Raw genomic sequence first — 27,033 nt, forward strand, 5'->3', positions numbered from 1 at the left:
TGGTGGTGGCTCTCCTGCCTTCATCACTTCTCCACCTAAGACCAAGGTCCGCCCAGAGATCCTCCAGAAGGCTAGTCTGGACATTATATGTATGTGTTTATTTAATCATATCAAATTGACTAAATCAAGAAGGTGATTTAAATCATAGATTCCCCTTTTGCCTAGAATTCCTTCTGTATCCTTCTCCCCATCCCATCTTCCAGACCACCACTCTATATAACAAAAAAAATTTTGAAGGGGGGGAAAAGTTCAGTGAAGCTAATTAGAACAGTGAAAAAATATGAGAGCATATGTATTGTTCCACCAATTTCTACAGAGAGAGAGAGAGAGAGAGAGAGAGAGAGAGAGAGAGAGAGAGAGAGAGAGAGAGAGAGAGAGAGAGAGAGAGAAGTGGATTTCCCTTGACTTTTCCAGCCTGAGTGGATAAACAGATCAGAGAGACCTATAAAAGGGACTTTCCTCTTGAAGCCTCAGGACTTCAGATTAGTCAGCAGATCTAAAAGGAGAGTCCTTTTTCAGGTAGTTTATTTTGTTATAGAATGTAAGCATTTACACATGGACACATCATTATCCAGACTTTTTTTTTTTAATCTGAGCCAAGTATTTATAATACACAGGACTGTGTACTGGGATATAGGAAGTCCCCTTGATTTAGGGAATGAGGTTTCCAATTTTCTACTGTTGACGATCCTTCAGCATACAACCTTTAACCTAGATCCTACTACATGCCGGATGGAGGCGGCTGAATGATTCAGTGGGTAGAGTACTGGGACCTTCAGTCAAGGATTCCTGAGTTCAAATGTGGCCTCAGATACTTACTAGCTGCATGATGCTAAGCAAATCACTTAGCCTCCATTTGTCTTAACCTACTGGAGAAGGAAAATAGCAAACCACTCTAGTATCCTAGTCAAGAACATCCCATGTAAAGTATTGAAGCACTATGGTTTACAAGGTCACAACAAGTGAGACACAACTGAACAACAACAATGTGCCAGAACCTGGGCATGCAAAAACAAGAATGGAACAGTTCCTGCCCTGCTCAAGGAGCTTACATTATAGAGGGGACAAGTCCATGTACAAGTATTGACAAGAGAAATACAAAGTAGACATATGGTTATTTTTAATTTTAACATAAGATAATAATGTCTAAGACAATAACTAATAATATTTAAAATGGAGTGGATGCCCTTTATTCTCCTATTTTTCTTACCTTGGGATGTTGTTAACCAGCCTTCATCCCCAACAGTGGAATGTTCTGACCAGAGAATGCTACCTTCAGGGTAGTCAGGTTACTTAGTTCCAGTCGGATTTTTCAAATTGGCTAAACCTCATAGGGCAGTATGATCCCAGGACTATGGTGGACCTATGGTTATTTCAGGGATGGGGAACAATTGTAATTTGTAGTCTAGTGGGGACCCTAGCAGACGTGGCAGCCTGGAACTCTTGGTTCACATCTCCTTTTGACCCTGAACCTGTGCTGTTTGGCTTGCTCTGCCTCTGATCCCACAACCAGAGGTATTTTAACCTAATGCCTGACTCACATCTCTTGCTTTAACCCTGTGAGACCTTCAAGCTGTTCTCTGTCTTTCCTCCTTATTACTAAATAAACTCTCTACCTGAAGAATTCCCACTTTCCCTCCTTTTGTTCCCTTTTCAACAATCTTTTGTAATCTAGCTTCTGGCTTTCCCAAATCAACAAAACATGTTCTTTCTGAAGTTACCAATGGTCTCTTAATTGCTAACTCATATCCCTATAGCCTATATTTGATGGTCATTCTTCTGGACTTTTCTGCAACTTTTGACATTCCTGACACCTCTTCCTCCAGTATTCTCTCTCTCTTCCCTGGGTTTTGGGAATCATGTGCTCTCCTAGTTCTCCTCCATCTCTTTTGCTGGGTCAGCATCCACCTCCTGACTCCCCCAAGGTTCTATTCTGCTTTATATCTTATCTCTTGAGAATAAACTCATTTCCCACTGATTAAATTATCTTTCTCTCTTTCTCTTTCCTGAGTTCCAATTCTTTTTTCTAACACATATATCTAATAATAGTGACATAAATATGGTCCTTGCTAATGAACAAATCACAAAACTAAAATTTCATTTTTCTTGTACTTTATAAAGTTACGTTTCAGCAATTTTCTTACACAGTGACAAATTGGATCCAAGTATAAACAGATAGAAAACAACTAAGTATTGGTGAAGTAGTATATATCTGTATGTTTATCAAGTAGATTTGATAGGAGGGTCAAATGTGCTACATAAATTTAATAAAGAATTTAAGTCAGAGTTCCAATTCTGTATCACCAGGTAACTAGTTCCACAGAGGCATTTCAAACTCAGCCTGTTTGAAATAAACCTCAAAAATTAAAGCTATAACACTATTCAATAATATAGCAACAAACTATAACATTTTGAATCAGCAATACAATTTTGATCCCGGAGGATCAAAGAAAAAGAAAAAGACTCATATGTATTAAATTTTTGTAGTGGCAAAGAAATGGAAATTTAAGGAATGCCCATCAGTTGAGGAATGGCTAAGCAAGTTATGGTATATAATGTGACGGAATGCTGTTGTCCTGTAAGAAATGTTGAAGGGAGTGGCAGTTGTATAGAGCACTGTCCACGAATCAGAAGAACCAAAGTTTAAATCCAGTCTCAGACATTTGACACTTAGGAGCTATGTGATCCTGAGTGAGTCACTTAACCTCGATTGCCTTGCCAAAAAAAAAAAAATGATGAAAAGAATGGTTTCAGAAAAAAAAACTAGGAAAACTTATATGAACTGATATAAAGTGAAATTAACAGAGCCAGGAGAACAGTCAACACAGTAACAGCAATGTTGCAAATTTAATCAACTGTGAAAGACTTAATGACTCTGATCAATAAAATAATTCACCACAGTTCTAAAGAACTCATGATGACAAAAGCTATTCATCTGCAGATAGGGAATTGATGGATTCGAAGTTCAGATCAAAGCATATTTTTTTCCTTTTTTTCTTTCTCTCTTTTTAAAATATGCTAATGTGGAAATAACTTATATATGTATAATGTGTACATGTAATATGCATTATATATATTTAATATGTATGATGGGTATTCACTTCTTATGGATAAGGAAGGAAGAAAAAAAAGAATTTGAAGCCAAAAATAAAAATCAATTCAAATAAAGACATATCACACAATATTTCCCATCCAAAAATCCATCTCTTCTCTAAACATTCCTATTTCTGCTCAGGTTATCACTATCCTCAAGTTTGAAATGTCAGAGTTATCTTTGACCATTCTTTTTTTCTCTACATTCCCAAATAATAGTTTCTATGTCTTACTGATTTTACCTTTACAACAGCACTTTGCTATGTAAATATTAGCTATTATTCCACCCACCTGCCTAATAATCCAGCTAAAATGTTCTCCTGGCTAAATTCCCTGCTCAAAAAATGTCAGTGACTCCTTATTAAATCTATAATAAAATGGAAAATCGGCTTGACATTTGAAGCCTTGATTTGGCTCCACCCAAACTTTTAAGGCTTACTTCAAATGATTTCCCTTCACATACTTTCCATACTTCTCTGGTCCTCCTTGCAGTTTCCTTTTTTTTTTTTTTTTTTTTTTTAATAGTATTATATTTTTCCACATACATGTAAATATAGTCTCCAAACTTTGTGTTTTTTGTAAAACTTTGTGTTCCAAATTTTTCTCCCACCCTCCTGAAGGGTGCTGTCTCCTGAAGACACCAAGCAATCCGATACAAGTTTTAACCTATAATATATGTAGTGCATGCAATTCTCTTAGACATATTCTATATTAGTCATGTTGTTTCTTACAGTTTCTGAACCTAGCATTCAATCTTCTGTTCCTTTCCTCATCCCATCCATGCAATCTTCTGTTTTTTTGCTCATTCTCTCTCCAGTACCTAGAATTCATTCCCTTCTGTTCTTCACCTTATATTTTTTTTTTTCTCTACCTTCTCTCACTTGGAGATCTCAACAGTTCCTGTGGGTTTAATTATCATCTTTATACAAATGATTCCTAGATCTCTATATCCATATCTATTCCCTAGTCCCTGTCCTGATACCAGATCATCAATTTTGTCTGTTGGACATTTCAGCCTAGATGTCCTGAAAACATCCCAGAACAGAATCCGTTATCTCCCCTTACTTCAACCCTCTTCTGGACTTCAATTTTCTGTCAAGAACAGCACCATTTTTCCAATCACCTAAATTCATAGTCTTGGTGATTTCCTTGACTCCTCACTATTTCTCATATGAAAATCCATTGCTAAAACTAGTCATTTTTATCTCCACAATTTTGGGGGGGGGCGAAGGAGAAAGGAGGCCAGTCAAGGTTAAGTGATTTGCTCAGAGTCACACAGCTAATAAGAATCTAAGGCTATATTTGAGTTCCAGTTCTTCTGACTCCAAGGCAGGTACTCTATCCCCTGTACCAACTTGCCATACCTCATAATATCTTTTCCAATATGGCTTCCTCAGCCATCATCCTATTTCAGGCCCTCTTTAATTATAAACTGGATTATTACAAAGGCTACCAGTTTGTTCTTCCTAATAATAAATAAAATCATCAATAGCTAGCATTCATATAGCACTTTGAAGTTTTCAAAACTACTTTACAGGGGCAGTTAGGTGGCGCAGTGGATAGAGCACCAGCCCTGAATTCAGGAGGACCGAGTTCAAATCTGGTCTCAGACACTTAACACTTCCTAGCTGTGTGACCCCGGGCAAGTCACTTAACCCCAGCCTCAGGGAAAAAAAAAAAACTACTTTACAAATACTCATTTGATCCTCACAGTAATTTTGTGAGGTAGATGCTGTTAGTATCCTCATTTTATAGATGAGGAAACTGAGATACAGAGTTTAAGGGTCTTGCCCAGAGTTACACAGTTAAATAAGTATTTGATGCAGAATTTGAACTCAAGTCTTTTTGACTCCAGGTCCTCCCCTCTACCCACTGCACACCCAGATACCTCTGGTCTCTTCCTACTCCAATTCATGATCCATATGGCTGCTGTGCTTTCTAAACCATCTGCTCATGTCATTCCCTTACTCAGTATAGACCAATGGCTCCCTGTGACTCCTAGGATCAAATAGAAGCTGCTCTCATTGGCATTTTAAAAGATCTTCCTGATCTGGATGCTTCCAACATTTCCTATATTCTAACACGTTAAGCCTCCTTTCTGTTTCTCACACCCAACTTAATTTCCTTTTCCCATAATTTTACATTAAATGTTCTTACTGCATGAATGTTCGTCTCCATACCTTCAGCTCTTAAAATCCTTCATTTTCTTTGGAGTTCAGCTCATGTGCTACTTTCCATAGGAAGCTTTTTCTGATTACCTCCTCTTCTCCCTACCTGCTACTGTCCTCCATCCTAAATATCCATTTTGTTTATATGGGTATGTGTATATATTGTTTACTAGAATATAAGCTTCTTAAAGACAGGATCCGTTTCAGGTTTGACTTTGTATCTTCAGTCTGGCAAGTAATCACAAGCATTTAATAAAAGCTTATTGACTAATTGCTAAATTAGAATTCCTAGTTTCCTTGGAAGCTCAACTTATGTTGTATCTGTTGTACACAAAGCATGTCTTGATCCTCTTACTGGTTATTCTTTGCTCCCTTTACCTCGAATTATTATGTATAATTTAGATCTATTTATAGGTGATACCCCTTTCCCTCCTAGAGGCTCAAAGTGACTCATGGTTTGCTTTTTTCATATCCTATCACTTAGGATGGTGCCTGGTCCATAGTAAGAATCTAGTAATTGTTGATTGAGTGACTGATTTTATATCCCCAGTATTAGCATAAAGCTCAGTAGAGGAATACATTTTTTAAAAAATGGGTGGGTTAATCAAATTAATGAATGCTTTATTGGATTGAATAATGGCAAAAATGCCCTCTTTGGTTTGAGAAGCACTGATGCTTGCATTTTTTTGCATTGCAAATAATAACTTATCAGTTACTGAAAATATAAGATCAGAAAAATGCAAATTAAGACAATTCTGAGATACCTGTCAAATTGGCTAAGATGACAGGAAAAGATAATGAGAATGTTGGAGAGGATGTAGGAAAACTGGGACACTGATGCATTGCTGGTGGAGTTGTGAACAGATCCAACCATTCTGGACAGCAATTTGGAATCATGCTCAAAAAGTTGTCAAACACTGTCGAGCAGTGTTTCTACTGGGCTTATATCCCAAAGAGATATTAAAGAAGGGAAAGGGACCTGTATGTGCAAAACTGTTTGTGGCAGCCGTTTTTGTAGTATCTAGAAACTGAAATTGAATGGATGCCCGCAGGATGAATATAGAGAGGCTTTGGAAAGACTAACATGAACTGATGCTAAGTGAAATGAGCAGAACCAGAAGATCATTATACACTTCAACAATACTGTATGAGCATGTATTCTGGCAGAAGTGAATATCTTTGACAAAGAGAAGATCTAATTCAGTTCCAATTGATCATTGATGGACAGAATCAGCTACACCCAGAGAAGGAACACTGGGAAATGAATGTGGACTACTTGCATCTTTATTTTTCTTCCCAGGTTATTTTTACCTTCTGAATGCAATTTTTCTTGTGCAACAAAAGAACTGTATGGATCTGCACACATATATTGTATCTAAGATATACTTTAACATGTTTAACATCTATGAGACTGCCTGCCATCTAGGGGAGGAAGTGGAGAAAGGGAAGGGAAAAGTTTGGATAGAAGTGAGTGCAAGGGACAATGTTGAAAAATTACCCATGCATATGTTCTGTCAATAAAAAGCCATAATTAATAAAAAAAAAAAAAGAAAGAAAGAAAATATAAATCCTTTGCACTTGGTTAGATGGTCTACTGGAGTCAGGAGTCACAGAGTTAGCAAGTAGCATTTGATTGGTTGTTATCCTTCATTCTGGAAGAGGACCAAAATGATATCTCTGTGGTTGTGACTAATCAGAAGCTCAGAAGGCTCTATCCCAGATCGAGCACAAATAACATTTGGATTAGAGATGACTCTAAATTTGCCCATCGGATGTTTCTTTTGAACTACTGCAATTCTGCATTGCCCATAGAGCACAGTGCTTTCTTTGAAGTGGGCACACCATGCTCCGATAATCCTGTACTGTGTCCCTCATGTCTCATGATTGATACTTAAAAGTTCTTCAGAGAGACCTTGAATCGCTTCTCCTGTCTCCATGTGAGTGCCTGCCTTGTGGGGGTCCCCATTAAAAGTTGAAAGACTACCAAGTAGGTGGAGAACATTGTTCTGGACTATGTTCTCACAGAAACATAGACTAGGAAGTGGAAGGGAGAAGTCAGCCTTATTCTCCTTCTACATGAAAGGAAGTAATATGAGTTAATCAAAACAGTAGGTTGGACCCAAAGGTTGATGGGCTTTTAATGTCAGGCTCAGAGGCAATTGAAAGCCATTGAAGATGAAGACCTGTGCCTCAGGCATTATTTTGGTAGCTATATAGAAAATGTAATAGGGGAAAAAGGAATTCACGAGTCAGTGAGACCAAGTATGAGACTGTTGAAATAATATAGGTGAGATAGAATGAACTAGCTAGTATGGAAGCAATATAAGGGAAGATAAGGGAACAGATCAGACTTGGTAACTGTTAGACTGTGAAAGGCAAAACATGAGTGAGTATAAAGAGTCAAAGATGATTTTGAGGTTGTAAAACCCAAGGGACCAAAAGGTCCAGTTTTCAGCAGAGATATATGTTACTACTTTCCAAACACTTGCAAAAATATACCCTGTAGGTCTTCAAAAAAATATATGGTTACTGAGCCCTCACTCATTTAATCCATCCTAACCTATAATATGCTTAGAGCCCCCATGCAAAAGGAATGGAGTTTGATGAAAAGCATAATAGGAGAAGCAAATTAAATCAAATCATGACATGTGTATTAATCACTTGTTTATGTGCAGGATCCTAAGCTAGTATGATTGTTAGCAGACCCAGATTCATATTCTGCTTCTTACTCTACCTGTACAGCTTTGCTCAAGTAATTTCCACATTTGAGGCTCTCAGTTTCCTCAGCTGTAAAATGAAGGAGCTGGACTAAGTGACCTCTGAGGTCCCTTCTAACTCTAGGTTCCCAATCCATTGTAAGTCTAAATTTATGGTCTTATGATCTTAGGATTATTGTTCATTGAGTTTGTTCAGTGAACTGGGGCTGAATCCTGACCTCTTGCTCCCCATGTGAATCCCCACTGTGGCAGAACGCTTACATCAGGGATAAAAAAGACATGAGGGGTTTGGACAGAACAGATGTCAGTTTGTATTTCAGCTCCAGCCTTGCCCAGCTGGATGTATCCCCAGACCCCATGGGTCTGACTCTCTTAGATGCTTGTGCTCAGAGGCAGAATTGCCAAGCTTGATTAGTTCCTCCTCCCATAGCTAGTGGGGTGAGAACCAGCACAGCTGCCCATCACCCAAAGCCTGAAATGGGGCCCGGGTGAAAGGGTCACCTGGCAACAAAGAAAGTGGTTAGGAGCAATTCGGGGAGCAAGGGAAGGTTTCAGCTGGGAGGGAGATGCCGGCCTTCCCTCCCACATTGAGTTAGAACAGTCCGGATTGAAAAGATGTCAGCTGGGGCAAGGGACTGCCCTTTCAGCTGTTCAGAGCACCTTCATCATGGTTCCGTCTAAATATCCCCTCCTCATCTTAAAGAAGAGCTATAGGATCAGAGATATGAAGCAATCCTATTTAGGCCACCCTCAATGTAAATCACTGGTGTAGAGAGGTTAGTGGACTTGCCCAGCTCCATGGCATGTGTTTTCTGAGACCAGATCTGAACTCAGGGCTCCAGGTCTGGCGCTCTAAGTGCTATACCGCCTGCCTATCCTGGAAGATTTAAATTCAGGTCCCTTCTCTGACACTTACAGGCTTTGTGAGCATCGACAAGTCATTTAAATTCTCTAAGCCTCATCTGTAATATGATGATAACAAATATATGAGGCAATACAGGGCCAGTCTTGGAGTCAGGAAATCTGGATTCAAGTCCTGCCACTAACACAATACAAGCTATGTGACTAACTTCTCAGTGACCCAGGCAGTTCTTCAGGACTAGAAGGGGTTATTTTGTGCCAGGAGAGGGAATTTTCACACTAGGAAGATCTCTACATGGATGAAATTATATTATCAGACTCCCCTCTCTCAAAGGGCCTACCTCATAGGCTTCTTGTGAATCTCAAAGGAAATAATGTATTCAAAACACTGCAAAACTCTTATAAATACCACTTATTATTATTTTGGAATGTCTCAGTGGCTGCAGTGGAAATGAATAGGAAAAAAAAATCACTGGAACCCAGCTGTGATTACCAAGAGAAACTATACACCAGGCAGTTGATATCCTATAGACAAAGCAATGAACAGCTTTGGGCTGGACCTAAAGCTAGGGTCTCTGGGAAAAGAACTAGTTATTAACCAAGACTTTTACAAGAGTCACTTGCTGAAGCTCTTGTCAAAGGCTTTCCCTGAATTGAATGTTATACATTTGAAAATGCATACACTTAGGAAAAGGAGGGAATCAAGAGTCCCTTCTCTATGGCTTTCCTTATATCTAGACCAACATCTAGAACCCAGTATTCTTAGCTTTTATTCTTGGATCAAATGAGATATTTGTAAAGTGCTTGGTACCAATCATTGGTACCTAGTAAACATTTAGAATGTTCTTATTCTCTTTCTTCCTATTACTTACTTGCACAGCTGATGTGAAACAGTTAGATCCTTCCCCAGGAGCAGAATTGTAATAATATGATTAGATTTTGATCATTTGACTTATTACCATTGATCATTTGATGAGTTACATATTGACCCACGTTCTCTCCCCATAGCCTTGACAAAGTACCATTAATACTTTTAGCTCAGCTTTTTGTATCTGTAGCATGGGTTCCCTTTCTGCTCCAATTCTGCGGTCCTAAGAACCAATGGGAACATGATAATATTATCAATGAGTGCTGAATTGAACAAGGACTGAGTTAATTTATCTCTTAAGGTGTCTCCAGCCTTAAATATCTGACGCTATGATCCCAAGATCCTTTTCAGTACCTTGCACAAAAAGGACCGTTAGAAAGTACTCTGTTAAACTAAATTGATATTCAGATTCAATTAGACATAAACCACTTTCATAAGCATGAAAGGCCAAACAATAGCTGTTCCATTTGGATATCATAAAAGAGGCCCTTTTTTTTTCTCATTATAGCCTCTGATGCAGTCTCTTAGTTGAGTTGACGAAATACATTTAAATCAGAACAATATGTTTCCAATTTTGGCTCTGGCTTACATAAAGCACCTGTGCATCTCATTATAGTTTTCTCCAATTATTGTCATTCCTCTCTTTGATACCAAAGGAGTTCCTTATAAAGGGTTCATTTGTTTACATGATAAAGTATGGTAATTAGAATAGTCTTAGCCTTCTTAATGCTACTTATTCCAGGCATTTAAAAGACCAACCATTTCCTGCTCCTCCGGAGGAAAGTTATCAGTTACAGGATTTTTCCCCCCAGAAGAAAAGCCTATAACATCAAAAACAATGAAGAATATACTAAAATATTACCTTGCAGATATCAGTTTAATTGGAGAATTATCCAAATTTGATACAGAATCTCTTACTGTTTGATGGTTATTGTCATTTGACATTTTATCTAACAAATATGTGCTGAATGTTTACTATGTTCTAGTCATTTTAGAGAATCATATATCATAAGCTGTTCCTAGTGACTGTATATTGGATAGGGTAGATATTGGAGAGGAGCTAATATGCTATATTTTATGTTATAGAATTATAAGTAATTAAAAAATTATGCAGCAGCTATGTGCTGGCCTAATCACAAAATTGATCTGTATGGAAATTTTAACCCACTCAGTTTTTCTGACTTAAGTTTTGTAGCCCAGTGGTCTTCTGCCTCCTCCCCAGGGAGTGGCAAGGGTAGCCAAAGCAGTGCTAGACTTAACATGGTCATCAGATTAGCTTTCTCCCGGTCACAATTCATATAACACCCAAATTTAAGCAATTCACCAGCCTCAGCTTTTCCCAGTAGCAAAGATTACAATTATGTGCCATCTCTACCACTCTCCCTCCGACTCTGAGATGACTACTTTCAGAGAAGGTACCGATTTACCAATGATATCTCAGGTCTGGTCTCAATACTAAATGAAATTCAGCTTCTGGAAAAGTCATACTTTAATTCAGTGACTGTCATATTCACTCTATGTGTGAATTAAAGCAAGGATTTACTCTGGACCATAGGTAAACTGTTCATCTGTACAAGTTGAGAAATAGCTATTTCTTTTTTTTTTCCCCCTCAGGCTGGGGTTAAGTGACTTGCTCAGGGTCACACAGCTAGGAAGTATTAAGTGTCTGAGATTAGATAGGTCCTCCTGAATTCAAGGCTGGTGCTCTATCCACTGCGCCACCTAGCTGCTCCAAAATAGCTATTTCTGAACAGCAGCAGTTGTGCTTATGTGTCTCATTTGACACATAAGTCAGTCAGTCTGTCACTCACTTATGAAAGCACATCTACTACGTGCTTTCTAAGCAAATATTAAGCACTGGGGAGACAAAGAAAGATAAAAAGCAACTTCTGCTCTTGAGAGCTTGTGTTTTAATGTGATATGATGAGCAATATAAAATATAAAGCTGAAAAGACTCTTCAAGATCATTTTTTTAGAATAGTAAGGAGATGAGCAGTTCCAGTTGCATTCCAAGGTAATATTATTTGTAGATAGGGTTAGGAAGATTCTTGGCATAATGTGATTTAAAGAATTTCCCACTGCCCCCTTCTCCCCCCCCCCCCACTCTCCTCCCAGGGGGTAAAAAAAGTATCTCTGTTCCTCCAAAGTCTTCACTGGTTTACCAGATAACTAAAATTCTTACCCACAAGCTGTGTTCACAGATGTTCAGGGATACTATTCTATATCCACTGTTTTATGGGTTGAATAGGTTTTTGTGGACTAGCCTCAGAATATAACCATTTTCTATAACGGTGTTTATATAGAAAAGAATGCCTTCCAACTTCCAACCTATCAACTTACATGTGTTTATTCGGAGCAGCTCAGAGAAAGAGTACATGAGAGAAATCAAATTCCTGTGGGTGGAAGCATTGAAAGCTAAAAATCTTATGATTGGAAAGGTTAACAATCTATTAACTCATTTAACTAATGTGTTACTTGAATTAATTTCTCATTCTAGTCCTGGAAAAAAGAAAGCCCTCAAGTTTTTGAGGACGCAGGTATTAACCAAAAATAGTATCACAAGTCCATGAAATGTGTTGCAACTAGATTTATTACAAGAGAAATGAACATGCATGTGGAACCCAAAGAGTTCACAATCCATACAAAATTTTGCATATTTATGACATTACAACAGAGAGGTGAGGAGGAAACAAACATTTCTACCTAAAAGGGACATAGCATGAGAGGAGGAAAGGTGGAGTAAAAGTGGAAAAAGGACAGAATCCTTCCAGAAGAGATCAAGATGATCATAAAAGGGGTATTCTTTTCCCTTGAGAACTGCTAGACCATAAAGATATGATGATTTGCTTATCTATAAAGGTCTCAGATGCACAAGTAGTTTCTCAGCCTAGTGAAGACTGACTGGCATCTGTCTTTACTCTAAGGACATACAGGCTATCCAGTTTAGGAGGCAAGCAATAATTTATGTCAGCTCAAGGCAGGATGGGGAGGGGGGAAGGGTTTCATCCTTGACACATTTGGGGCCTCCTGCAGATTCTGGTACAGTGTTTCTGGAAAATATGGAAACTCAAAAAGATAAGTTCAGGGAACCCTTAACATTCTTGAAAGCAAGAAAGAACTAGAGATGTCTTTTGCTCTTGGGAACACAAGCCCAAATAGATAACCAGAGTAGATTGTGGGATTCCACAGAATTCTAAATGTAGATGAAAGGACATTTAAAAAAAAAAAAAAAGTAGAAGCAACATGAAAATGAATGAACCTTGCTGAAAGCAACCCTTACCTACATCAAAATTTTGCCTATTAATATCAGATCTTGCCTTTTTCTTTTCCTTAAGTTTAGGAATATATTAAGCTTGGATACACATGAAATATGGCTGATTACATCCATGAGAAGCAAGCAGTGAATAGAGAGAAAAAGTCTTTTAAGAATCTCCAGTTAGTCCCATATACTTTTAGCTGATATTTCATAATTACAGGTCAGTAAGAAATTATTTATGTTGCCATTAAAAAGTGGATTAATTAATGTTATAATGTCAGAGATGAGGCTCTATGGGTATAAAACATATTAGATCAGATTTTAAAAATTTAATATTTAGTATTTATTTGTATTTAGTTTTGCTGATTTTTTTTCTTTAAAAAAATCCTTGTTTTTAGCAATGGCTATCCATGAAGAGAGATGGGGAAGGATACAAGAAATATAAACAAAATCAAAACAAAATATTAATAAAAATACTTTTTAAATGCTCTTAAAAGCAAAGACTCTGTAAAGGCTTAAAAGGGGAATGTGTTAAAATCTGGATTTTTTTTTTTAATTAAATGAATTTTTTTTCAATTAATCTGTTATCTCATTTCACCTTTGAGAAGAATAAAAACAAAACTCTTGTTTAAATATAGTCATGCAAACCTAATTCCCACATGGTCTTGTTCAAAAAAGGGTCTTGAGTCTTACCAGGAGGTGGATAACATGTTTCATCATTGGTCCTCTGGAATCCATAGTCAGTCCACCACGCTGATCAAAGTTCTTAAATCTTCTATTTGTCTTTGTGATGTTGTTCTCCTGGCTCTCTTCTTTTAATTCTATGTCAGTTTTCCCAGGTTTCTCTGAAACCCTTTCTTTTGCCATTTCTTACAGCTTTCCATTTCATTTCTCAGTCATTTATCATTGAAATTTCTAACTCTTTATTACTATAAAAAGAGCCTCTATAAATTTTTTTGTATGATGGGTCCTTTTTTCTCTGGGTTATAGATCTAGGAGAAACATCATTGAATCAAAGGGTCTACATAGTTTAATAACTTTTGGGATTGATTCCAAATTACTTTTCAGAAAGATTAGACCAATTAACAACTCTACAAACAGTGTATATAAGTTATATATAATTGATCAATTATCACCTGGGAAATGCCTTTTATTCTTATAAATTTGAAGGAGTTCTTTATGTATCTTAGAAATGAAACCTTTATCAAAGAAACTTTCTATCAAGATTTTTTTTTCTCAGTTATCTGTTCCCTTGTCATTTTAGCTGGTCATGTACAAAAGCTTTTAAATTTTATGCAATAAAAGTTTTCCATTTTATCTTTTGGTAATGAACTTTTCCCCTAGCCATAGATGTTAAAGGCAATTTCTTCTCTTGGCCTTTTAAATTGTTTATAAACAGTAACCTTTTTTGGTCAATTACATATCCATTTAAAAGTTGTGATGATATATAGTGTGAGATTATTTGTCTTTACTCTGTTCCTGACAGACTGCTTTTTTTCCCCAGTATTTTTTGTCAAATAGTGAATTTTTATTTCCTAAGGAAACTACAACATATTAAAAAGAATTAAGTTGAATGTATACCAGAAATATAGAGTTAATTCAGTTACAGGAAAGCTATCAACATAGATCATATTTAACAATAATAATATAGAGTGAACCAAATACCCAGAATCTATAGATTATTATTCTTTGGCCACTTGTTAACATTTTATCCAGAGTGATGGTTCTCAAAAGTGTGGTCAGAGGATCCTGAAGGTGTCTGAAACCCTATCTACAATATCTACAAATTCAAAATCAGTTTTTGTTTCTAATATGTTAAATCCATATAAATATAATCCATACAAACAAAAACTCTTTGGACAGATAGTAAATGGTTTTTAATAATATAAAAATGCTGGGAACAAAAATTTGAGAACCACTGATCTAAAGGGTAAGCAGGACACTGGGAAGTGTAAAGCCATATCATCTGAAACTGATTGGAACAAATTTGTAATGTTGGATTGGAATGAGTTTGTAATGTTGAGACAAAAACGAAAAGATGTTTGAAAGATAGCTGTTAGATAAGAGAGAATATAGCTAGGGGTGGCAATTTGCCAAGGACCAAATTGGGCCTGCACTCTGTGTACTGCCTGGAAGTTAAGAATCTACATTTTAAAATAAGCCTTAATAAAATGTAAAAACCATGCTTAGCTCACAGGTTACAAAAATAGGCAGCAGGCCTGTCTATAATTGGCAAACTATTAGTGTAGCCTATGTTACTTTCAAGGACAAAACTAGAAACAAAAGGAAAAAAATTATGAGGAGGCAGATTTTGATTTAATCCAAGAAAAAAAAATGTTCTCCCAAGATGCCTTATTATGAGATATGTTTTCTTCAGGAATGTGCTAGAGCTATTCCTAGCAAGCTGATTGTTAAATTTCAGGTATAAGCATTTACACCTCAGAAATTGCAAACGTAGAAATTAGGGCTTTTTTTTGGGGGGGGGGGGGGCGGGGAGGTTGTTGATTATCCAGAATTAAGAAAGTGATGAAAAAAAATATTAATGATTAAAAGTATGTCATGTTTCTGAGAGCTGATTATTAAACACTTACTGGTTCTCTATCACTACACGTAGTAAGATAGAATCTAAATGATATCCATATATCTTGGATATAATTGAACGATTCCCTTTTAGTAAATGATTTCTTACAGTAGGTTGTATCCAGTTTTAATTTCCATGTAACCATTTAATTTTCCATTTTATGAATTTGGAATTATTTGGTAAGCTATTACATTACTGTTCATTTTCTGACTCTATATGATTAGAGAAAGAAGGGGAGACTACTCTAGCCTTTTATTTGAGAAGCAAGCTATCTCAATAACCTGCAAAGAACTCCTGCTTGTTTCTTTCTCTCTTTTCAACATTTCTGAAGTCATTGGTTGCTTATTTTATCAGAAAATAAATTTCTAGTTTCTGAGACTAAACTAGGAATTCCTTTGACCCAATGATACCTCTTCTAGGCCTATACTCTGAGGAGATCAAAGAAAGAAGAAAATAGCCATATGTATAAAAATATTTATTGCAGCTCTTTTCGTAGTAATTATGAACTAGATATTATTCCCCATATGTTGGGGTATCTAAACAAATAATAGTATAGGAATGTAAAGGGATATTATTGCATATGTAAAATGACCAGATGAATACTTATGTATGAATTAATACAAAGTGAAGTAAGCAGAACAAGGAAAAACGTATATAACAAGAACATTATAAAGAAAAGTAATCTGAAGAGAGATGAGAACTCTGAACAGTGCAGTGCCAGTTATAATTCCAGATGATTGATGCTACTCACCTTTAGACAGAGAAATGATGATCTCAAGGTAGAATAAGACATGGTTTCAAACAGAGCTGATATGTGGATTTATTTTGCTCAACTCTAAATTTATTAAAAGGATTTTATTTTTCTTTTCTTTTTTCAATGGAGAGAACAGGATACAGAGCAGAGCAAAGATAAGGAAAGGAAAGGAGAAAGAAAATAAAGGATCATTGGGGCATTTTTTAAATATATGGAAGAAAACAAAAGGAATGTCAGAAAGAAGCACAGACAAGGATAGATTCTAAAACCATGGTTTGAATTCATAGAGGGTATCCCAGAAGTCTAAGAGCAGTTATTAAAATTTAGGGGATATATTTTAAAAGAAAATCAGGTGCACATTTACATGTACAACTATCTTTTTGTTCTACCATATATATGGAAATACCTGTGTTATTTATATCTTGCTAAGTTCAGAAGAAAAATGATTTTTATGACTTTAAAAATGAGTAGAATCAGTAAGTGAAGAGTTCTCCAGTTTTAGCACAGATCTTTAATTAAGGTTGAGATGAATATTTTAATATAAAGAAATCATAATATTTTTCATAACCATATTTATTTGGATAAAATAACCAATTTCCCACCCCTACCCATGCAATCTCAAGAGGATCCTATGTGGTCAAAGGCTATGCCAGCAGATTTCAAATTCTCACATTTCCTACCCTGTTTGTAAAGCTTAGATAGATCAGGTAGGGTCTACATGCTCACCCTTTCAGAATCAGCCTAGGTGAATTGGAGATATTCATCACCCAGAGAACTGCTTGGTTGTGAAATGTTAGATCCTAAAAGATCATCTATCTACTAAATCAGAACAGTTACAGCTTTCATGGGTGGAGGAATATTCACAGCAATCTAATCACTTATCTTCAAGTATTCTTTAAAAAAAAAAAAAGTTACCTTTAGTATTATTTTAAGTTTGCTTATTCATGGATTAAAATAAGGCAGATGTTCAATTTTCTACATTTATTAGAATACATGCTATTACATTGTATGGTTCATTTGAATGACTTTTTTGATGTCCCTAAGAATATTCTTGTTCATGGAAATTGAAGTATAAATTAAATGTGTTATTGTTATCTGATTTTGGTATTGTTCTGCTCTAAATCAATTCTCCCTCTTCCTCAATCATTTTTTTTATTTTTTTTTATTTTAGGGGAGGATAATTATCCAAGAATTTTTCTGAGGGCACTAGCAGGTGACTTTTTTTTCTATCTGATGATTTTTCATCCTCTTTGAAAATGAAGGATGAACAACATCTGGTGATTTATTGACCAACAATCTCATAATACTTTTATCCATTTTGAAAAAAGGAAGGAAGGAAGGAAGGAAAGAGGAAAGAGAGAGAGAGAGAGAGAAGGAAAGAGGAAGGAAGGTATTGGGAATAATGGGTGGATTTTTATAGGAGAGTTTTTTAAGGCTTATTCTTTTACTATCTCTAATGTATTCTTTTAAGGCTATTTGTTGTCCTTCATTCTTGCTATGTAGCTAGTATATCTGCTTTTATATATATATATATTCCATATTAACAGTAATTTTGGGGCATAGCAATGTGATGGTTATTATCATTAGACCAATGTCCTTTGCTTTGTTGTGAGTTTCACTAAATAGACTGTTGTGTTCCTTGAATAAGAGCTCTAACAAAATTTTTCCATCAACAGAGGATCTTTTGATTGGAACATAAGAAGCAGGGATATAAATTTTATATTTCTAAAGTCATAGGATCATAACTCTAGGGGAATTCAGAGGCCATTTAGTCCAAACCCCTCATTTTCCAGATGAAGAATCTGAGGTCCAGCAAGATAAGTACTTTGTGAAATGAGCAGAACCAGGAGATCATTATACACTTCAACAACAATACTGTATGAGGATCATTTCTGATGGGAGTGGATATCTTCAACAAAAAGATCTAATTCAGTTCCAATTGATCAATGATGGACAGAATCAGCTACACCCAGAGAAAGAATACTGGGAAATGAGTGTAAACTGTTTGCAATTTTGTCTTTCTTCCCAAGTTATTTTTACCTTCTGAATCCAATTCTTCCTGTGCAACAGAAATTCAGTTCTGCACACATATATTGTATCTAGGATATGCTATAACACATTTAACATGTATTGGACTGCCTTCCATCTAGGGGAGGGGGTGGAGGAAAGGAGGGGAAAATTTGGAACAGAAATGAGTACAAGGGATAATGTTGTAAAATATTACCCATGCATATGTACTGTCAAAAATTATAATTGTAAAATTAATTTTAAAAATAAAAAATAATTTAAAAATTAAAAAAAAGATAAGTACTTTGCCCAAGTTCACACAAGTAGTATGTGCCTTTAAGTGGAAACTGGAAGACCATTGGGTTTGTTGTAGAAAGGTATCTTATTTCACCTATAAGTTAGACTAGATGATCTAAGGTCCTTTTTAGCCCTAACATAATAAGTTTGCATATCAAGACGCAACCTCCTTACAAAGTAATGATGGACTGACAGTTCACAATGAGACATATCTTTGGATATGGCCAATATGGGAATTTGTTCTGCTTAACTATCTATATTTGCTGTAAGAATTTTTGTTTTGTTTTCATTGGGGATAGAGGGAGGGAGAATACAAATGTCTTAATTGAATTTTATAATTTTAAAAAGAATGTTGAGAAAAAAACTGATTCATTCTTCAAATGATATGACATGTCTTAGACTCCTCTCACCTCAATCTCAAAGACACTCTGAGATATATGAAGATGTAGGTTAACTGTAAAAGGCTGTTGAATGTGTTTCATATGATTTTTCTTATTGCTCCTATAGGATGCAGGTCTATCAGCCAAGCTGCTGCCAAAATTGATGTTGACTTTGATTATGATGGACCTCTGATGAAGACTGAAGTCCCTGGACCTAGATCCAGAGTGAGTTGATCATATCTGGCATGTGTGAATTGGGAATGAATTTATGAGAGAACATGAGACCATAAAGCAAGAAATAGCAGAACTCAAATCATTGCCCCCTATACTGTCAGCCACCTGCAAAGTGGCCTAGAGGAACTGAGTGTTAGAGTCAGTTTTCAGTAGATCATCTTGTAATCTGATAGCCAGCTCCCATCTCTTTTTAACTCAGGTCCATATGCAGTAAAGAGCATAAATAAACAAATTCATTGTTTAAATCATAAACTAATGAGATTGAAGGAAAAATTGAGGTTTCCTCTCTTCCATCTTGACTTTGCCAATTACAATCAATTCTCCACTGTTCAGGGACTTCATTTAGGTTGTTTTATTATCAAGTCCTTTGCTTCAGTTCCTCCCTATATTAGCCTCTGTTGAAGAATAGGAAGGGGGAAACCAAAGTAGAGGAAATAACGGGCTTATCAGCTTAGTTGCTTGTTAGCAACAAGTAAAGACTTGTCTGGAAACCTGCTTGCCTAATCCTTATTGACAGCTATGATGATAGATTTGACAGAGGAGAAAGTTATATCTATTGGCCCCCTGACAAGATGATCTTATTGTTCTTCTGTCCTTATCTATCAGCTTACTTTTTATAAATGATCTAGGGACAAATACCTGAACTCCTTTGATGATAACAGGGGTAGATTTGTTATAAATTTGTTATTTTCCCTTGTCTTTTAATAGTCTGTATATAATTGCTTATTCCTAAATGTTCCATCCACCATTTAGCCATTTAGTGATTGAATGAGAGGAATTATGATACAATGGGGAAAGTATTGACTCTAAAGCCAGAGGGCCTGAATTGAAATCCTGCCTCAGACTCTTACTTTAATTGTATATATTTTGGACAGTTCACCTTACCTCCTCAGGTTTGTTTCCTTATTGCTATAATAACTAGGTTGTACCATATGGCCCCTGAGGTTCTTCCAGTTCTACATGTATGAATCTATAAATGTCAAAAGACCCTGTTGAAGTCTGATCCTCTTATCAGCAGGAGATCAGTGGTTTCCATCACAATTCTGACATGAGCAAGTTATCTAAAGAGACAAATCTGCTGAGTAGTAGGGTTGAATGTATTTCTAAAATAAGTTCAAGACCTGGAGCCCCTATAACCTCCTCTCCAACCCCCCATCCCAGTTTTAAAAGGGTCAGAATTAGAATTTCTCTTAGGTGACTGAACTGTGTTTTTTGTCACGAACAAAGTGGTTCTCGTAACTGCTTTCATTGTCTTATGTCTCTTTCCTCCTAGTTATCCCACTATTTTCAGTTCAGTTCATTATAGATTGCATGTAAGAAAAAAAACTACTTAACAGAAGATCCATTTGGTATAGATTCCTTGTTAATATTAATTTTCTCAAATTCTTCTTCCTCCCTGGAATTTCTATAATTACTTTTCATTGGTGTGTTAAACTGCCTAGTGAATTGTTTTATGCATATTGTCTCTTCTGCTGATATAGTTTTGTAATAAAAGTCTTGATTCATCTCAACTTTATTCAATAAAGATTTTGGTTTTTTCTTTCAGGAATTAATGAAGCAGTTGAATGGAATTCAGGTAAACTTTCCAATTTTTGACCAAAATTTCATATTTCTGAAATTACCATTTGATTGTACGCTTCTTTAATGACTTTTCCAAATGCGCCTTTACTGGCGGGAGTCAGAACAATTGATACAACTATCATTTCCCCACAGGATGTCTCAGTCTATCTCTCCCCTCAGAACCTGCCCACAGGCAGCATGGAGAACCACAACCTCTTGACTCCTGATTGAGGCTGGCTTAGAATGTTAAGGCTGATTTTAAAGCTATGTGTGATGGAAGTAAAAGCAAGAAAATTGGGACATTTCTTTGAGGCAAAGCAGTCTGGCTAGGGAGAAGAGGGCCAGTGGATCAAGTGAAGTGTTCCTAAATGGTCTTTGTCTTTTTTTGTGTTGACCTATAAGGCAAAGGATTTGTGTATTCATGCAAAAGTTGTTTATGCTGGGCCATACTTCTGCCAGAGGTCTTCAGTATAGAGAACACCAAAGGAATCATTGATAACTATAGTCACAAGGTCTATCCTTGCTTGTTCTCTTGCATAGGGCTTTTATAGATGTTGGTTCCAGAATTTTGACCCACTTTACCATTCTGTCCCATTCTCCCTTCCCCAATCCCAGCAAATACAATATCTCATCTATGCCAAAAAATGGAGTCATCTGTTTCTAAATTAAAGCATAAATGCACTAAGTTTTACTATTACAAAAATAAAAAGGAGTCATTTGACTCTTGCTGTTTTGACCTGACTCATTCTGATGCAAATTTTAGCATCTACATACACTCATTTGCTTCCTTTTGGATTAAATATAGATTTGGGGTATATGTAAATCCCTGGGTCATAGAGACATATCACATATGTAAGGGAAATTAGGGGTTTTCTACTAAGGACATAAATAACCTTCAGAGAAAAGTAACTACCACGGTTTAATCTCTATCAGAGCCAGACTCTGAGATAGGTGAACCACTGATATTATCCAATTTGGCATTTTTGTTATGTTTACCTATACATCAGCTTTCATTGGTTTGTAAACAGGAACTAAGAATTTGAGAATATTTTCTATTTAGCTAAACAGAGTCTATATCCTGCTATGAGGTTCTCTGGCTCTGTGGAACAGTCCACTATGTCTTTTAGACTGAATGCAGGAAGAATCTGAAAAAACTATAGTTTTTCATGATATTAATTATTAAAGTTTAAATTTGCACTCAAACTTTTGAGAGAGAACATTGCCCAGCATCCGTGCTCGATTTATGTGGTAAAACTATATCCTCTTATTTAAAATATTGATTAGAACAGAGATTATTCTCTGATTTTTTTTTTTTTTTGCCAATTTAAAAAAATGTGAGGTTGATCTTGAATGTATTTGAATCTATAAGGTTGTGATAAGCCTAAATCAACTTTTCTTCTTTTCTGAAAGAATGCAGAATCTGTTCATTTCTTCTGCAACTACAATGAGAGTAGAGGCAACTACCTGGTGGATGTGGATGGCAATCGGATGTTAGATCTTTATTCTCAAATTTCCTCTCTTCCTATAGGTAAGTTTCACCAAAGATGGGAAGCATTGGTCACAAGGGGGAATATGTGAAGGAACATACATGTTGGCGCAACTGGAAACCATTCAGCTACTGAAAAATAATTCATATGCACACTCTGTTACTGCTGAAGAAAAATATTTCATTATTTGCCAGGGACCAACAATTTTTTTGCAAATTATTCAAGCATCTTTCCAGGCTACTTGACCTGAAGCAAATCCTTAAACTCCCTCAATGGCAGGAAAGTAGTCTTGATATACCTCCATCACACAACTGTTATTAACTTTACTAAGTGTATATAAAGCAAATTAAAGACATAGTCTCCAGAGAGAAGAATTTAAAATTTAAGCTGGATAACACTGGCAAAGACCTACCTTGATATGACTAAACACATTTAACAAACTTTGTTGTTAAACAACTGAATTTCAATTAAATATGTAAATTTAATTCTGTGCAACAAATTGATAAGAGCTCTGGATTAAGTGCTCAAATAATTAAATCCTAGGTCTGCTTAGTCCAATTGAGCAAATCATTTAGCTATAGTAAAGGTTCAATAATCTTGTCTCCTTGATACCATGCAAATGCAGTTTTTTTTTTAATTTTTGTGAGATTTATTTCATTTAAACTTACATGAAATTTCATGTCAAAATGATAATGTGCATTATGTGACACCCTATAAATAGTCCATACTTAAAAGAAGGAAAAAAAAAGTTCAAACTTCCCTCTTCCTTCCTTCCTTTTTCTTCACCTTTCCTCCCTCTATTCACATAGAATATCATACCCTTACCTACAGAAGCTCTTAAAAGCATTTTTTTTCCTCTTTTGCATTTCTGAACCTTCCCAAGATATCTGGGCATTTAGTAACTAGATTTCTTTCTTAAGGACCAGACCTTAAACCAACACCAATCTGATTCTAATTGGCCACCAATAGATCCTAGGCCAAGCCCCATTTGGTCACTGTTTGGGTACTGTTTGACTCAGATTAAATGTAAATAGCAGTCATTTCTGCTTTGACCAGAAACCTTGAGATTCTTCCCTTCCCAGATTTATTTATTTATTTGTTTGTTTATTTATTTATTTTGGATTAGGTGAAGGAGGAAATTCTTTGCCTCAGTAGCTACCCAGCCTTAATCACTGAATAGGTACGGTCTCAATCAAACCTTAGCTTAAAAAAGGCCAAGGTCTCCCACATCTCCAGTCATTTTGATCTATATCTGGCCACTGGACCCAGATGGCTCTGGAAAGGAAGATGAGTCTGGTGACCTTGCCCAGCCTTCCCTCATTTAAATCCAGCTCACTTGCATGTCACGGCCTCTTCTCCCTGAAGTCATAGTCCTCTTCAAGAACAGTGGACAAACGACAACAACATTGATCCCATATATCCCCCATTACTGAAGTATACTCCTGATCCTCAGCTTCACTACTACAGTTTTCCATCTAAGAAGTCTGCCTTTTCAATGTTGAAGGACCTAGTTAATACATGTTATGCAGGTCTCATGTGGAAAGGCAGTTAGCTTCAGGAAACTCTGATGTCAGTCTCAGCTGGGAGACTTGCTTTGGGGTTACTGAGTGCTTTTCAAACATTTTTTTTCAATTGATTCCCTGCTAAATTTAAAGATCTGTAGGCTGAAGAACTGATGAAGCATGTGCCCTCAGAGATAACACAGGATGGTTGATGGCAGAGATAATCTTTGGCTATCCTCCTACTTACCATTACACCTCCACACTGGCCTGAAGATATTTCTCCTGAAACATACTGTGCCTTCCACATTGCTGCATTTATTGAGTACATTACCTCAAACACATTTACTTGCCATCAAAAGATGATTAGACAATAAGGAGCTACTGAATAGAGAAATTGAGATGATGTGGCAACTGCTACAAATTCCTTCACAAGAATCTATTATAAAGTGAGGGTGCTTGTGTCTTTGCAAAGCTTTTAGATTCAATAGTTTATAAATGTCTTCTCTTTTTAAAATTCAATTCATTGAGTTAAATTAATTTAAATGAAATAATGTCTTCTCCAGTTTGCACTTAGCTTACAGGCCAACTAATCCAACCCCCTCATTTTTTTTTAATAGAGGTGGAAACTGAGGCCTAAATTACTTCAGCATTTATTAAGTCCCTATTCTGTTCCAAGCACTGCCCTATATTATAGGGATACAAAAGTAAAAAGTAAAGATAGTCTTTATCCTCACAGGATTTACCTAAGGTAGAAAAGGCAATAAGTGGCAAAGTTAGGATTTGAATCCAGTCATTTCTAGATTTGGTGGTTTCAACAGTTTAAAAAAAAAAATCTCTCTTCCATATCTATCTTTATTAGAATTATAAAATCATTTAATCTTACAAGTTGGAAAAAAATGATCCAACCCCAACTAAAACATGAGCTACTTATAGAACCTTGATAACTGGTCACTCTTTCTCTTTTTGAACACTTCTAGTGAAGGGGCACTCATTATTTATTGAAGTAGATTGTTCCTTTTTTGGAATGCTCTGACTTTTTGCTGAGCCAAAATATAAGAAGCAAACTGATTTCAACAACTATTGAGTTTTTTCAAATATAATTAACAATTATTTAAAAAAAAAAAAAAAAAAAAAAAAAAGCTTTTTGAGACCATGCACAGTGACTTGACTTGGGGAATACCTGATGGGAAGGTTGAGCCAGGTATGCTTTTCCCTCTATTTTTTGATACCTTTGTTTTCAAATCTCCAACTAGATTCACCTCTAGATAAACTTATTTTCATTGTCAAAACTTTTTTTTTTTCCTGAGGTGACTGGGGTTAAGTGACTTGCTCAGGGTCACATAGCTAGGAAGTATTAAGTGTCTGAGACCAGATTTGAACTCGGGCACTCCTAACTTTATGGCCAGTGCTCTATCCATTGTGCCACCTAGGTGCCCCTCATTAACAAAACTTTATCCAGATCCCTACACATAGAGGTTTGGTGGGTCATGGCAAGTTGGAACCTTAGTGCCTAGGAAGGAACAGACAAAGACAGCTCTAGATATGGACACATATTCCCCATAGGACTTTCCTATCCATCATCTCATTTGATCCTTACAACATTCTTGAGGCAAAGGGCTATGTAGATGTGTACACATACATGCCTGCACATGGGGATGATTCATTTTCTCACTGAAGACTTGACCTAAACTAGGATGCTGAGGCTTTTCATTTCCCATTCTTATATTTCAGGGGCTCATAGTTCCTCCTGAGTCCTATCTGCTCCCCAAAATTTTGAGATTGAGAACAAAAATGTTCATATTGTTAGATATATAAAAGAAATTACAAATTTCTTAGTTTAATCACCTTACTTCTAGATGAGAGACCCAGAGAAAGGAAAGTACTTGCCCAAAGTCACAAAGTAAGTTAATAACAGAGACAAACTGATTTTGTTCAAGCCACTTAGCTTAATCTTTCAGTATTCACTGCATCAAATAACTTAACTCACAGAAAGTTGCCTAAATTTAAGTTATAAGCCTGCCAAAATTGCATTTTATTATTCATGGCTGACACATTCCATATACTTTATGTAGCCATGAGAAGTGTTCTAATAATTGTTAACAATTTTAAATTTTGCCCCAGATGCAGAAGGAATATGGGATATAGTCAAAGAACCTGAATTCAAGTCTCAGCACTACCTTCAAGCTATCATATTCATAATTCATAATTTGAACAATTCCCTTTACCACCAAAATCTTGAAGAAGTGGCCAAGATCAGAAGTGCACTGCCAATCCTACTGTTAGATTAGATTAAAATGCAATTAGTAAATATAACATAAATTAAGAGCATAAGTAATATTTAATATATGATTTCCTAATTCATACATGGACCACAAAGAGCATTCTCTAAGATTTGGTGTACATTTGTATTTGAGTTTAACACCACTGGTTTAGATACTTTTAAAGTTCCTTCTAACTCTAAACATATGAGTCTACGAATATAGATAGATATTCATATATATGATATGTATCATAGATATATGAATTATAGGAAAATATATATAAATTATAGGGAAATAAAGTCATGAATGCTCTGGGTTCAAGCCTAACCTCTACCATTTACTGTATGTCCATGGAACAAGTCATCTAACTTCTCAGAGCCTCGGTTTCCCATCTGTAAAAAAATAAATAAATAACATTCCCATAGTACATATGATTGTTGTGAGGTACAAATGAGAAAATACAGAGAATGTCACCATGCTTTATACAGAAAAGTATTAAGTAAATATCAAATTTCTTAGGAGAGAAAAATTAAAAGGTTAATTTTGATGACTGTTGACATAGGTTGGAAAAACTGAACATGGTCTTCAATTTGGAGGCATGATTATCTATTAAAAAAAAAAAAAAAGTAAAATGACATTAAGAACTCCAGGTGATTATGGGCTTTGGGATTTCAGATTAGAGTCTCAGTTATCTCTTTACTATAGAAGCCAACAAAATTATTTGAATCTAGCAACTAGATTATGCACCCTTTGGGATTTAATAGAACATTCCTTTGCCAGAACACACTTATCCAAGACAGAGAAGCTCCACTAACTGCCTGAGCAGAGAGATAAGGGATTAATTTGGAAAGACCTTTAGCCAAAAAAAGACAAAGAAAGAAATAAAGAGAGAGAGAATGAGAGTGAGAGAGAGAGACAAAGAGAGAGGGAAAGAGAGACAGAGAGAGAGAGACAGAGAGAAATCCCTGAACCAGGAGGTTCCTTTCTTAAAATGTCTAGAGTGTTCT

At 36.0% G+C, this 27,033-nt stretch overlaps 1 protein-coding gene across 1 annotated transcript in view; it reads left to right on the forward strand.

Annotated features, from left to right (window-relative positions):
- Positions 1–27,033, forward strand: part of ABAT (4-aminobutyrate aminotransferase) — a 125,617-nt gene that overhangs the window by 65,901 nt on the left and 32,683 nt on the right. The window contains exons 3-5 of the mRNA XM_074280515.1: positions 19,110–19,207; positions 20,763–20,792; positions 22,187–22,304. Coding sequence (XP_074136616.1) covers positions 19,110–19,207; positions 20,763–20,792; positions 22,187–22,304 — 246 coding nt within the window. The remainder of the gene's footprint in view (positions 1–19,109; positions 19,208–20,762; positions 20,793–22,186; positions 22,305–27,033) is intronic.

This window comes from Sminthopsis crassicaudata, chromosome 1, assembly GCF_048593235.1.
Source record: "Sminthopsis crassicaudata isolate SCR6 chromosome 1, ASM4859323v1, whole genome shotgun sequence".
Classification (NCBI taxonomy): domain Eukaryota; kingdom Metazoa; phylum Chordata; class Mammalia; order Dasyuromorphia; family Dasyuridae; genus Sminthopsis; species Sminthopsis crassicaudata.